This window comes from Vespa mandarinia, chromosome 21 (genome assembly GCF_050613455.1).
Source record: "Vespa mandarinia isolate Hongniang chromosome 21, ASM5061345v1, whole genome shotgun sequence".
Classification (NCBI taxonomy): domain Eukaryota; kingdom Metazoa; phylum Arthropoda; class Insecta; order Hymenoptera; family Vespidae; genus Vespa; species Vespa mandarinia.
The window spans coordinates 1,120,001-1,135,000 of record NC_140830.1 but is presented as its reverse complement, the minus strand read 5'-3'; the positions used below and the strand labels follow the sequence as shown (position 1 = coordinate 1,135,000).

Sequence of the window (15,000 nt, the reverse complement as noted above, 5' to 3'; positions counted from 1 at the left end):
CAAACTTGTTCCGTACATATTACCGGCATTAAAAACTAACCAAAAGAATATTTAATCCTTCGTTAAACATACAGTATATCTTGAAATCTATGGAAAAATTTGTCCCAAAAATTATATTACGTATTATAGTACGTGTGATCAAATGAATGAAAAAAGTTCGTATGAACTTTGGTCCAAAAGTCTTTTATTGAAAAAATGTATATATATATATATATATATATATATATATATATATATATATATATATATGCGTTTTTAAAGATATTTATGTTTTATTATATTTAGAGTTGGTTTATAAAAATAGAATAGAAACGGAAGATATATATGTAACAAAAATTTTTTATAGATATTTTTTATAGGTATTTTTTTATATATGTATGATATAATGAAACTTTTTAATTTATTATTTATTTCAAATAAATTTATATACAGATATAATATATATCAAAAAGAAAAAAAAAGTATATATATATATATATATATATATGTGTAATATTTAATTATGAAATATAGATTGTATAAAACAAATTCAATTGGATTAATGAGTATTTAATTAAATTGGATTAATATTGAAAAATAAATTTTTTTATTTATAATATATTAATTAAATAAAACTATACTTTTCTTTTCTTTGTATTTTATAATTAAAAAGATAACATTATAGTATTAGTCATTGTTAATCAATAATTAATTTCCAAATTTTTAATATAATCCGTTGTACTGTAATATTCTATTGGTTTAATTTACAAAAATAAATTTTCAATTTTTAATATTTCATATCTAACTAAACAATACCTGTATATAATGTTATATTAATTTAATCAACAAATAATCCGGAAAAAATGTTCAAAAAACTTTCAATCAGACTAAATAACACTATAATATTGATATTGGATTAATCAATAATTAATTTCTAAATTTTTATAATATAATTGTCGTAGCAAAATCGTCGTTACTGATATGATATATACATATAAAAAAAAAAAGAAAAAAGAAAAAAAAAATGTAACGATCCTTCATCGAAACATCCTTCGTTACCTATTACGAATATTTTACGAAGGATATGAATGAATAATTCTATCGATTTAAACAAATATTTATCCTTTTTTTTTTTTTTTTTTAATAAATCGCAATGGGTTATAATTAAAATGGGATCGAATTTTTTGGAGATTAGTCCCCATAAATCACAATCCTTTAACTTTGTATCGATATAGATTAAGAAATTCGAAAGTTACTCTCCCGAGTAAAATAAATAGCGATTAAATTAATAGAACGAGTCGGCGAACGAAATCTAACGCTACCAGTTTTGGTCCCAGTCACCTGGGAGAAAGAGAGTGGCCAGTATTGGTGCAATGGCGTCAGCTCGTTACTCTCCGTAACGAATTGTTCATTTAATTTTGCTGAACATTTTCGGCTGAATCTCTTTCTCTCTCTCTCTCTCTCTCTCTTTCTCTCTTTCTCTTTCTCTCTTTATCTCTCACTGGCATCGTTGTAACCCCTGGACAGAGCTCGTTTCGATAAATCGAGATGCAGAAAAGCGATGCCGAAAAAAATGCGGCCCCTTGTTTTTTTTTTCTTTTTTTTTTTTTTTTCTTTTTCCTTCCTTTTTTTCCCCCACCAGAATGGAAAATATTCCATTCGAATAGGGTTCGAAAGAAATAGAGAAAGAGAATGGAAATGTACGCATACACGTGCGTTCTAAATTTCTTGTAAAAAAATTTAATGGCCGAACGTTGTCGACGAGTGTGTATCTATCGTACGAATAAAACGCGCGTAAAATTTTACTACGAAGGAAAGAAAAAGAAATACGGAAATAGAAAGAAAGAAATATATAGGGAGAAAAAGAGAGAGAGAGAGAGAGAGAAATTCTTAACTAAATAAACGAAGACGAGAGAAGAGTACGTTGGCCTCTTATCAATGACAAAAGATGAAGAAGTGGATGAGGAGGGCGAGTGGGGGGAGGAGGGGGGCGGGAACGGAAAGGTTCATAGGAGGAGGAAAAAGAGCGCAGGATGAGATCGTTTTCAAGTAACGATTTCGCATGAAAATCGACGGTCTATGAGAGAAAAAAAGGAAAAGGGGCCGAATTCGAAGCGATAAGAAAAAACAAAAGCAAAAAAAAAAAGAAAGAAAAAAAGAAATAGGAAAAAGAAGAAAATGGAAATTAAAAAGAAACGATCGCACGCAGGATAAAAACCTAGAAAGAAATATAGGTATATAAAACGTAAGAGAATGAGGTGGTGGTGATGGTGGGTAAAGTAGGTGGTAGGTGATAGTGGTGGTGGGTGGTAGTGGTAAAAAAAAAAAAAAAAAAAAAAAAAAAGAAGAAAAAAGAAAAAAGGAGGGAGAAAAAAGAAAAAAAGAAGGTAAATAAAAATAAATAAATTTCACCTCCAGGCTTGAAGGGTCGCGCTTGGATTTGAATGCTGCGCTGCGCACCTGTATATATATATATATATTGTGGTATATATAAATGTGTACGTATATATATAGATATATATATGTATCGATACGATACTTTCCAACGGAAATATTTTAACGAGAGCAATGTCGTCCCCGGGATTATATCTGTTCGTTGGAGCGATTCTCTATTGGATTTCAGGGGAGTTACGAAAAATATCAATTAAACATAAAAGCGTGGGTCCGTGTCATCCGATAATGGCGAGATCGCTCGGCCCCGGGCATCGAGTAATTGGGATGATGGTCGAAGGGAGGGGGAGGAGAGTTGGAATAGAACGAGATAGAACGAGATAAAACGAGATAGAACGAGATGGTTAGAGAAAGAGAAGGATATAGAACGCCGAAGGGATCAAGAGGGAGCGAGCGAGCGAGCGAGTGAATGAGTGAGTGAGTTAGTGAGTGAGTGAATGAGCGAGGATGAGAAGGGTAGGAGGGAGAGACAGAAAGAGAAAGAGAGAGAGAGAGAGAGAGAGAGAGAGAGAGAGAGAGGAATGGACTCGGAGAAAACAATAGTGCAAATAACACAAAGCAAATTGCAACGCTACAACTTATCACGTACATATAAACATATATATATATATATATATATATATATATATATATATATGTATGTATGTATATATAACATACATATATACCGCAGATAATTAGAGAGCTTGTTAAACGTATGGCCTTACGTGTTTCGGATGATTCTCACTCTTCCTCTCTCTCTCTCTCTCTCTTTCTCTCATTCTCACTCATTCTCTCTCTATCTTTATCTATCTCTATCTGTTGTTTGTTTGATTTCTCTTTCTCTCTCTCTCTCTCTCTCTCTCTCTCTCTCTTTCTTTATTCATTTATTTGTCGTTTTTTTTTTGTTTAAATTCCTTTATCCCCCGCGCATATTTCTCATACTTCGAATTACATAGATATCGTGTTAAAATAATGCAACTCGCTTCGGTGCTACTCCCTCCTTCCCTCCCTCCGCCTCCCCCGCCCCTCTTCCCGCCCTTGTATCGTAATCATCTTCCTTCTTTCTTTCTTTCTTTTTCTTTTTTCCTTCTTCTTCTTCTTCTTCTTCTTCTTTCCTTTTTCTTTTTTCTTATTCTTCCCTGACTGATTGTGCTTAATGTTGCTCGTTACTGCAACGGGACTTTTCTTTCTTCCTCTTTTTTTTTATTTTTTTATTTTTTTTATTATCTCTATTTTTCTACTTCTTTCCCCCATCCCCTCTCTCTCTCTCTCTCTCTCTCTCTCTCTCTCTCTCTCTCTCTCTCTCTCTATCTCTCGTTTAAAACTCTCAAGATTTGTTCTCAACGTCGGTTATGATTAACGGAGGTTTTATTATGAATTCAAAGCTGGATAGAACGATGATATATACGCATGTATATATATATATATATATTTCTCTCTCTCTCTCTCTCTCTCTTTCTCTCTTCGACGGCAATTTATGAAGATATAACGTGATCGAGATAAAAGAAAATTTATCGTGCTCGTTCAATCGTTAATATCTCATCGATATTATTTCGATAATTAACAATCATTTTTCTTTTTTTCTTTCTTTTTTTTTTCTTGTTCTTTATTTTTTTTTTTTTTTTTTTTGTATCAAGATCGTGACAAATAAAAAAGTAAGGAGATATAGTGAAGGAAGCAAAGTAAAGAAAGGAAAGGAAAGAGAGAGAGAGAGAAAGAGAGAGAGAGAGAGAGAGAGAGAGAGAGAAAACGAAAGAAAGAATGTCAGACCTTGACGAGTAGTAGAGTTTAGCAAAAAGAAATATGTAATCTTGGAAAGGAAAGGATAAAGAATAATGTCGTGTTTACACTGTACTTTAGCTGATAACATGCTCTTGGTTCATTTTCCCTCTCTCTCTCTCTCTCTCTCTCTCTCTCTCTCTCTCTCTCTCTTTCTCAATCTATCTATCTATCTATCCATTTATCTATCTTTATCTCTCCATCTTTCTTGGACATAAGAAAAGGTGGTTGCTTTCTAACGTTCGAATAGCAGTACACAACGTCTCGTTCATTTGCCCTGCGGCCCTTTTCGTGGATTTAAAGACGACGATGATGAGGAAGCCGTAACGGTGGATGAGTGGGAGGAGGGAGAAGGGAGAAGGGAAAGGAGGGTGGGACGGAGTTAGGGTGGGATAGTGAGGTAAAGGGGTTGGAGAAGGTGGAGTTGGCACCAGTGGTGGTAGCAAAGCTAAAGGCCAAAAGGACTGACTTAAAAGAGAGGAATCGACCAGTGCGAAGGGTGGGAGGATGAGGAGGTGGAGGAGAAAGAGGTGGTGGAGAAGGACGGGGAGGAGTAGGAGGAAAAAGAGGGAGAACCGAGAGAGGAGTCTCCCGCCATCGAACCGAAGGGAAACGCTTCGCGATTCCAGCAGGTTCATTAGCGCTCCCTGTCCTTTGATTAATGGCCGCCTGAGGATACAACACTCGCCACCGGTTTTCTTACGTATCATTTCACATTTTCTCTCTCTCTCTCTCTCTCTCTCTCTCTCTATTTATTTCTTTCTTTTTTTATTTCTTTTTCACTCCTTTTTTTTGTTTTGCTTTCTTGCCTTCTTTCTTTCTTTCTTTCTTTTTTTTTTCTTTCTTTCTTTCTTTCTTTGTTCGTACTTTTACTTCTTACGTACTTATACTCGTACATTTATTCTCTCTTATTCTATTCGTATGACTCTCTCTCTCTCTCTCTCTTTCTTTCTTATTGGCTCTCTTTCCGATTTATTTCTTCTTCTTCTTCTTCTTCTTCTTCTTCTTCTTCTTCTTCTTCTTCTTTTTTACTTTTTCTTATTTCTTCTCCTTCTTTTTCTTCTTTTTCTTTTTTGTTCAATCCCGTTCTTTAGATCGGATCGTTAAGATGATACTCCTATGAGGCAAGCCGCGAATGAAATCGCACCGGTTACGACGGTTCCCATTAAGAAGAGCTCATACGAGTTATCACCTGGCATAAATAGCCCTAAGTTATTCGGTTATCGTATATCGTATATCGTTAAATTCGATCGATATGTAATGTTATGTCTTAAATTTTAACTCTACCTCCATCGAATTGATACTTCGATAAATATTGCTAATGTTATTAAAGGCTAATAAGTTATATCGAAGGGTAATAAAATATTTCTTTTTTTTTTAATGTATTCCCGTTAGATCGGAACTAAATTATTGGTATGATATATTTGTTAGTTCGACGTCAGATCTTATTGATTAATTGTAATTTTATTATCTATTTAATTTATTTGTGCCTGTGTTAAATTTAATGACACTTTAATTCGTAAAAATTATTGTAACTTTTTTTACTTCGTAAAAATTATTGTAATTTTTTTTTATTTCGTAAAAAAAAAAAAAAAGAAGAGAAAATGTTATCGAAAATTTTGATAATACTGGAAAGAAAATATATTACATCGTGGAATTGTATTTAGTTAAATAAAAAATATTGACAATTTGTAGATCACTTATCGATTTTAATTCAATATAAAATTATAGTTTTATATTGAATTAATATTATTTTTTTATTGTAATAGTTTTTTATTATTATAATTTCGTAGTATATTATATTATGTTTTCATTTTTTTTCTTTTTTTTTTTTTTTTTTTTTTTTTTTTTAATTGTTGTATACAATATATTTACAATTCCGAGATTAAACTTATTGACTAATATAATTTAATTTATAAATCGTCTAATATAATATTATAGTATACTATACTATACTGTAACGTTTTATTTTAAATACAAAATTATTAAAAATATTCTTTTTTTATTATTAGTTTATTTATTTGTTTTTTTTTTTATTTATTTTATTTATTTTATTTATTTGACTACAAAATGTTAAAAATTTCGACATTATACATATCGACTGATCTCTAATAAAACACTATAGTATGCTGTACTATATTGTTTTAATACGAATATAAAATACTAACGATTCTGAGATTGTATATTGACAAACCTAATTCTATTAAAATATTACATATGTGTATACATACTATATACTACGACATTACTTAATAGATCAATTGTAAGATTATTTACATCAGATTTAATCGTTTAATAATCAATGATACAAAATATATATTTCAAAATTAACAAAAAATAAAAAACAGATAAAAAAGAATAAAATTATTTCTTTTTACTCTCGCAAACTTTCGAATAAAAAAAAAAAAAAAAATATATAAATAAATAAATAAATAAATAAATAAATAAATCAATAAATAAATAAAAATTAAGAAAGGAAAAAGATCAAGTATGAAAATTGTTTAACCAAATGACACAAACGTCTAAATTCACTTTCAAGTTTCTTCTGTTAAAGTTATCAATTATTCTATTGAGCGTTCTTCGAATTATTCATGAGTTCAAAGTTCGAAATTCGAAAGGTACCTGACACTTCTATCCTTCTCTCTCTCTCTCTCTCTCTCTCTCTCTCTCTCTCTTTCTCTCTATTTCCATTCTTTCTAACATTCAACGAAACGCGAACGTAGAAGTTTCGATAGAAGATCGAGCATACGTCGGAGTTATACCGTTCAGATTGAAAAAGTAAAGTACCTTTTCGTTTCTCTCGTTCGAATTCACGTAACCTCTCTCCAGTGCCTTCTGCGAACAAAGTTAATTCATTCAATTCGTTCGTGGAACAATGGCGAATAGGTTACATCGTGACTTTGCCGTTTATTAATGATCCTGATTGAGGATGCATTTTCATTCTCTAATGGTACACTTTGAATACTATTCTTTTCGAATACTATTTTCTTTTTTTTTTTTTTTTTTTTTTTTTTTTACTTTCGCACCGATGCACTTATATACAATTTCTTCGTAGATATTAATTATTGCTCGGATACGCGTTGTATTGCGTATTAATTGTAAAAGAAAGAAAGAAAGAAAGATAGATAGAAATGAAAATAATTTATTAATATGACATAATCGTTCACACTGTAACATCAATTTTCTCATTGATTTTTATTATTATCGATAGAATACGCGTAAAATGATATACGTATGAATTTCAAAAAAATAAATAAATAAATAAATAAATAAATAAATAGTTAAATAAATCAAAAGGAAAAAAATGAAAGAAAGCGACTTATTTATTATATTTATTATTATTTATTATTATCATAATTATACTTGTATATGATTTGTATATGATCGATAAGTTTTATTATCTTCGAGAAAAAATATTAGAAATAAATAAAACGAAAGATATAGAAGGAAATACATGAATAGATAAATAAATAAATAAATAAATAAATAAATAAATAAATATATATATATATATATATATATATATATAGAAAGAAAGAGGTAGAGAATGATAGATAAAAAGATAAATGGATAAATAAATAGATATGATGGATAAGTTTTATATAAATAAATAAAATAGAATAACGAAAGATAGTATATTATAATATTCTATTCTAGAAATTAAATAATAAAAAATATTTGTATTATTTATTATTTATTATTTATTATTAATTTAAATATTTTACAAATATGATATTGTATGTAATATATTATAATATTGCAATGGATTAGTTTCAAATATTAATTTTGCAATTTCTAATATTTTGTATCTAATTAAACAAATGCTATTATATATTTGTATTATTTTCAAGTCAATAAACGATTTGAAAAGTTTTTTATATCTAACTAAATAAAATTATAGTATTATATTGGATTATAATCGTTAATCGATTTCAAAATTTTTCATATTTAATAACTATTTAATTATAATGTCGTAATATATTAAAGAATTTAATAATTAGTCGAAAAATAATATATTAAAAAATAATTTCTTAATTTGTATCTAATATTTTGTATCTAATTAAACAACATTATATAATATTATATCAGTTTAATGAACAACTATTTAAATAGCCTGAAAATTTTTCAATATATATATATATATATATATATATATATATATATTCTATATTATTCTGTATATTCTATATATCTAACTAAATAACACTGTAGTACAATATATTATTATTTACAATATATTATACAATATAATATATTATTGTATTGTATTAGAAATTAATCAATACGCATTATTATCATCATATGTATATAGATATAAAAAAAAAAATAAAATAAAATAAAATAAAATAAATAACTATATATAAATTTAAAAAGATATTAATAATGATATATAAATAGATAGATCAATAAATAAGTAAATAGACAGAGAAGAAAAGACAAAGAGAAAGAGAGAGAGAGAGAGAGAGAGAGAGAGAGAGAAAGAAAAGAGAAAGAAAAGGAAAGGACAGGAAAGGATAAAGAGAAAAGAATGGCGCCCACGCGTTATGCTAACACTAACGCCGCCGACACGGGCTGGGTGGTCCTATTTTACTCCACCCACTCACCCTTTTGCGGCCCTTTCGTGGCCCGCATCTTCGTAGCTTACAAATACAACTAATTCCGCAGATCCGCTAACGATCGGTCGATGCTCTGACTTTTTGAATAGGATGACTATTTCCATTCGAAACGAACTTGTCTTGCGGAATCATAAAACATTTACATTTATACGAGGACACGTCGTATGCGTAATTTTTTTTTTTTTTTTTTTTTTTTTTTTTTATATTATTTGATAAAAAAGAAAAGACGAAGAAAAAAGATAAAAGAGAGAAAGAAGTTAAAGAAAATAATTTTCTCGTTCCTTTTTGTTATTATAAAAGATCCGAAAAAATTTGATTGTTGATATTTATTATTCGATTAATTTGGAAATTCAAACGAATGATATTCATATTCGTTTTTATTTAATAATCCTGAAATTACGATTCTTTCTTTTTTTTTTTTTCTTTTTTTTTTTTTTTATTGTTTTTGAAACATGTTTAATTATCTCAAAATTAAATTGAATATCTTGGAATTATTTTCTTTTTTTTTTTTCCTTTTTTTTTCTATCGTTGTTGCATGTAATATTTTATTGTAAATGAATTATTGACTGAGACCTTTCTTTTTTTTTTTTTTTTTGGGTGCTTAAATTGTATTACTCATACGATGTTATTAATATTTTATTATAATTAATTGATTCATTTATAAAAAAAAAAAAAGAAAAAAAAAGAAAATGAATCTGTGATGGTAAACTATCGATCGTTAAGTTTAAATCTAAAGCAATAATTTTCAATAAAAGTTTTATATAAAATTGGAAAAAATTTTTATCAAATAGGAAAAAATAAAATGTATAAACATAAAAAAATTTTAATAATAACTTAAAATAGGAATAAGTATATAATATAAAGTATTAAATTACAAGAGAACATGATTTACTATTAAATAAAATATCATAAAACATTATTATTTTGACAATTCTTTATGTTCGTGCTATCTTTTAAATATTGAAAAATAAATTTGTATAATAGCAATCATTAAAAACTTCTTGGAAATTTATTAATTGTCTCAAATAGAAAAAAAAAAAGAAGAACATACAAGTCTACTGTTAAAAGAAATGTATCTTAGAGGCATGATTGATTAAAATTTTTTTTTATCTTAAATCATGATTGAAAGAAAAGAAAAAACAAATTTGCATAAAAAGATTCATAGAAAAATTCTCATTCAAACTTATCAATTGTCACAATATTAATATAAATAAAATAATAAGACAAGTTAAAAAAAAAAAAGAAATTTGCATAAATAAAGTCATAAAGAAAATTCTCATTCAAACTTATTTATTGTCTTAACGATATAATCTTTACAACGAAAAAAATTTTGAACGACAAATAGAAAAAAATATGCTTAACGTAAACTATTAAGAAATGAAAAATAAAGTAAAATGAAATAAGGGAAAAGAAAAATAAATAAATTAATTAAAAAAAAAAAAAAAAAAAAAAATTAAAGAAGAAGAAAGTACAAATTTACTATTATTAAAAAAAAAAGAAAAAAACATCTTAAAGCATGATTTCGACAATTCTCTTATTGACCTCATCTTCCCCGTGTTCCGAAGAAAAAAAAAGAAAAAAAAAAACAGAAAAGGAATATGTATTAGAAAAAAAAAGAAAGAAAGAAAGAAAAAAAGAGAAAAAAGTTACTAAAAGAATTCTATTCAAATTTATTTACTGTCTCGACGAATGAAAAATTCATTTTTAAACATTGAAAGAAACAGAATGAGATATATATATATATATATAGAAAGAGAGAGAGAGAGAGAGAGAGAGGGAGGGAGAGAGAAGAAGGGAGAAAAAAGAAAAGAAAAAGGTAGAGAAAGAGAGAGAGAGAGTGAGAGAGAGGGAGAGAGAAGAAGGGAGAAAAAAGAAAAGAAAAAGGTAGAGAAAGAGAGAGAGAGAGAGTGAGAGAGAGGGAGAGAGAGAGAGAGTATTCTCAGGATGAAAAGAGAGAACGAGAGAGGCGGAGGTGCGAATGAGGGCAGCTTGTAACGACGCCTCCATCCAACTTGGCGCTCCCCTTGTGTCAACACCTTTGACGAACTTAACCACCCTAACCGTAGTCCGCCTCCCTCGCGGATCCCTTCGCACACCGCACGATACGTGCCTGCCTTTTCTCTACGCCCCTGAATTCATTCGAACGATAAACATCTTGGCCGCTCCTCGCATATAATCCGTAACGCGCGAGAAGGAGCCCATTCACACCGACACGCCATCGTCTTCTCTCAATGGAACTCAAACCCATGAATGGTAAAGCTTACGATTAGTGTAGACATTATATATATTAATACTTGTGCCAGTTGTATCGTCGAAATTTTTTCTTTTCTTTTTTTTTTTCCTTTTCTTTCTTTTTTTTTTTTTTTTTCTTTTGTTCTTGTTCTTGTCCCTTCTCATTCTTTCTGCTGTTTTTTTTTCTTTTTTTGTTTTTTTTTTTTTTTTTTCTTTTCTTTTCTCATTACTTACGGACAACGACAAATTTCTTTTCCTCGTTTTTCTGTTCTTTTTGCTTTTATTTTTTTATTTTATTATTTTTTTTATTTTTTTTAGTTTTCTTTTCATTTATTTATTTATTTATGTATTTATTTATTATTTCATTATGTACGAACAACGATGAATTTATATTCCTCGTTGTTTTTTCTTTTTTGTTTCTTCTTATTCTTTTTTCTCTTTTTTTTCTTTTTCTTATTTTTCTTTTTATTTTATTCATTCATTTATTTATTTATTTATTTATTTATTTTTTTTTAGTTTTTAACAATTAATACGAAGTAGATCGTCAAAAATTCTTAAGTGGTAATAATAATCGATCGTCCTATTTTCTCGAGACTTTTTTTCTAAGCTAATTTTTTCTTTCCTTTTTTCTTTCCTTTTTTTTTTTACTACTACAGTTTTTTATTAATTAGTAAATCAATTTATTGCAAAGTTTTCAACCAGTAAAATTAAAAGATTGAAAGACATCTCTTGGTTTGATCCATAATTGTATATTAATTATTATTTGATAATTAATTTTTTTTTTGTAGATATTATAAATGTATGTTGTATCGAATAATTTATTATTTAATAGTAATAAGATTTTAAAGATTTATTTCTTTTTTTTTTTTGTTATTTTTTTTTGTTTTTTATTTTTCAATAATTGCTAAATTGTTAATAGAATTATTTTTATCTCTAAAAATTGATTACGAATTTGTGTTTTACGTAATAATTAATATATTAAATATTAATTATTAATAAATCTTTGATTATCTTCTTGAAGATATTACGCGTGTTACGTCGCCTTAATAAAATTTATTATTATATGATAATGCAGACTTCTATTTCTTTTTTTTTTTTAGGAGCTAGTTTTTTATAGTTTTTTTTTTATATTCTATAATAACATATAATTAATATATTAATTATTAATAATTACAAATAAATTTATTATGATAGACATATTATATAATACGTTAATAATATAATTATATATCGAATAATTTATAATTATTAGATTGACAACGTCAAATATATTAATAAATCCATCATATGTATTAAATAATAGATCAATAAAGAGAAGGAAAAAAAAATTATATACATATAATTTTGAAAAAAAAAAGGAAAATAAAAGAAAATAAAAATAAAACACTTACGTGGGAATACACGATCGAAAAGTAAAAAAAGAAAATCATGTCGACGATTAGATATTAATTAAAATTAAAATTTGAAAGAATACTTCGTCAGGATCTATTCGATCGATCAATTTTCTAAACACTTTTGTAACTTTCGTCAAAATCAACATCAATGACGACACTTGATACTTATGAAAAAGATTTAGAAACATCTTTATATATATATATATATATATATATATATATATATATATATATTAGGGGGATTGGAAAGTAATGTCGCTTTCTTGAATTATATTCAAACGAATAAATTTTTAAAAAGTTATTATTTTTAATTACAATCGAATATCGACATGCGCAGAAACGACATTACTTTATGGTTCCCCTTAATATATATGTAATATAATGATTATTGGTGTTATTAAAAAAAAATAACATTAATGCATTTCCCGCAAAAGACTCTATCGTAGCTTAGAGATTCGACGACGACGTTTCGATTCGACAAAAATATATCCGGTTTTGATTCTCTTTTCGTGAATCGGTCGTTGGTTCTCGAATGTCGCGCGGAGGCACTAAGTGGAAATTGTTGTCAAAAACAGGAGAAACGGGAGGATCGGAGTGCCGTTGTAACCGGTGTCGGAGGAGGGTACCGTGTGTGCCGTCCGAGCTCACCGGTCATATATTTCGAAGTTCGATGTGTGCAACGTTAGAGCATATGCACGTAGGCGTGAGCCTACCTATATATATATATATATATATATATATATATATATATATATATATATATATATTACTGGATCCACCGAATTTTCAAAGCAGAGAGACGAAATATTTCGAAAATGGAAAAAAAAAAATTATATAAAAACACACAAAAAGAAGAAAAATCAACTTCCTTTTCTCCTTTACTCATCTAATCGGAGACAAAATGTTTCGTGAATAACAAAAAAAGAAGAAAAAAAAAAAGAAAAAGAAGAAAAAGAAAAACACTTAATTGACGTACCTTATATCTTTCTTTGATACTCTAATGAAACAAACAAACAAAAAAAAAAAAAAAGAGAGACGAAAAAGGAGAGAAAGAAAAAGAAAATCAAGATTAGAAACTCGCATACCTAAGAGTTACTTTCTTAAATGATCATCGGAGAGGATAGTCGTTTCGAATGTGTCATCGGTTAAAATCATTCAGGGTGCTCGTAAACTTCAAATCGATCATGATATTTCTACTAATGATCTAGTTGCCGATGAATTCATGTATGAAACAAAAAGAAACTGACGGAGATGAAAAAATGATATGAATATAAAAATTGTCGATAAAGATAGAGATAGAGATAGAGAACTTCCGCTATCATTCGTTTTCGACGAAACTCTCTCTCTCTCTCTCTCTCTCACTCCTTCTCTCTCTCTCTCTCTCTCTCTCTCTCTCTCTCTCTCTCTCTCTCTCTCTCTGTCTCTCCGTTCGTTAAAGTGTCGCGCATGTTACTTACTTTTTCTTCTTTTTTTTGTCTTTTTCTTTTTTCTTTTTTTTTTTTCTGACAAATACCAGACATCTCTTTCTCTCTCTCTCTCTCTCTTTCTCTTTCTCTCTATCTATCTATCTATCTATCTCTATTTCTCTCTTTCTGTTTCTCTCCCAAAAATACCAAAGCGTGGTGAGGAATCTCTCTAACGCGCGAGAAAGAGAGAGAGAGAGAGAGAGAGAGAGAGAAAGAGATAGATAGAAAGAGAGATTGTTGGGTGGGAGTGAGAGAGGGATTGGGAGTGAAGAGGGCACCCTCGGTGTCTTTCCTTCTTCGCTCTACTAAGCAATAAAGTCGTATTGTTTTTGTGGCGTTTGCGCCGCTTTAACGCCCGGCAATATAACTTTAACAACTCTCCCTATACGTTCCTCGAAGGAGGATGGCAACAGAGATAGAGAGATATGAAAGAGTGAGTGACTAAGAAAGAGAGAGAGAGAGAGAGAGAGAGAGAAAGAGAAAGAGAGAGAGAGAGAGAGAGAGATAAGTCCCAGTGACTACGTAGTGCCTAACATGGCGCCAGAGGAACCTCCAAAGTTCCATAGGTCGTTGGATGGTTGTGGACCATTGGACCATGGGACCCATGAACGTTGTACATCGTCGGACGGCCCGGATGCGCCGAGGTATAAGCTCCTCGTGTATACCGAACGACCCAACCCACCCGTTAGACCCTCGTAAAACTTTTTCTCGATCCTTTTGGTTTCGATCCTTTACGAAGGAAACGGTCCCCTACGAACGTTCTTCGACGTTCGAGGATTTAATTTGGCCGACCGTACTCTTTCTTTCTTTTCTTTTCTTTTCTTTTCTTTTCTTTTTATTTCTTTATTTCTTCCTCTCTCTCTCTCTCTCTCTCTCTCTCTCTCTCTCTCTCTCTCTCTCCCTCTCTCTCTCTCTCTCTCTCTCTCTCTCTCTCTCTCTCTCTCTCTCTCTCCTGTTGTTTCTTTTTTGCTGTCTTTCTTTCCAAATTTTTTCTCTTTTTTTGCTTTCTTTCTTTAACTTCTTTCAATTCTTTCTAAGATTCGATACTTATCGGATGGTTTTATCATATCAATTTCAGTAACATTAATGATACTTGAGAAT

At 29.1% G+C, this 15,000-nt stretch overlaps 1 protein-coding gene across 7 annotated transcripts in view; it reads left to right on the top strand.

Annotated features, from left to right (window-relative positions):
• The window catches only part of LOC118444036 (ankyrin repeat domain-containing protein SOWAHC-like), a 243,726-nt gene that overhangs the window by 61,344 nt on the left and 167,382 nt on the right, over positions 1–15,000 (top strand). The window contains exon 7 of one of the 7 annotated variants that reach the window (XM_085663435.1): positions 5,286–5,318. The exons of the other annotated variants lie outside the window; for them this stretch is intronic. Within the exon in view, the coding sequence (XP_085519561.1) occupies positions 5,286–5,303 (18 nt within the window). The 3' untranslated portion in view covers positions 5,304–5,318. Of the gene's footprint in view, positions 1–5,285; positions 5,319–15,000 lie in introns of those variants that run through there. 7 annotated transcript variants of the gene reach the window in all.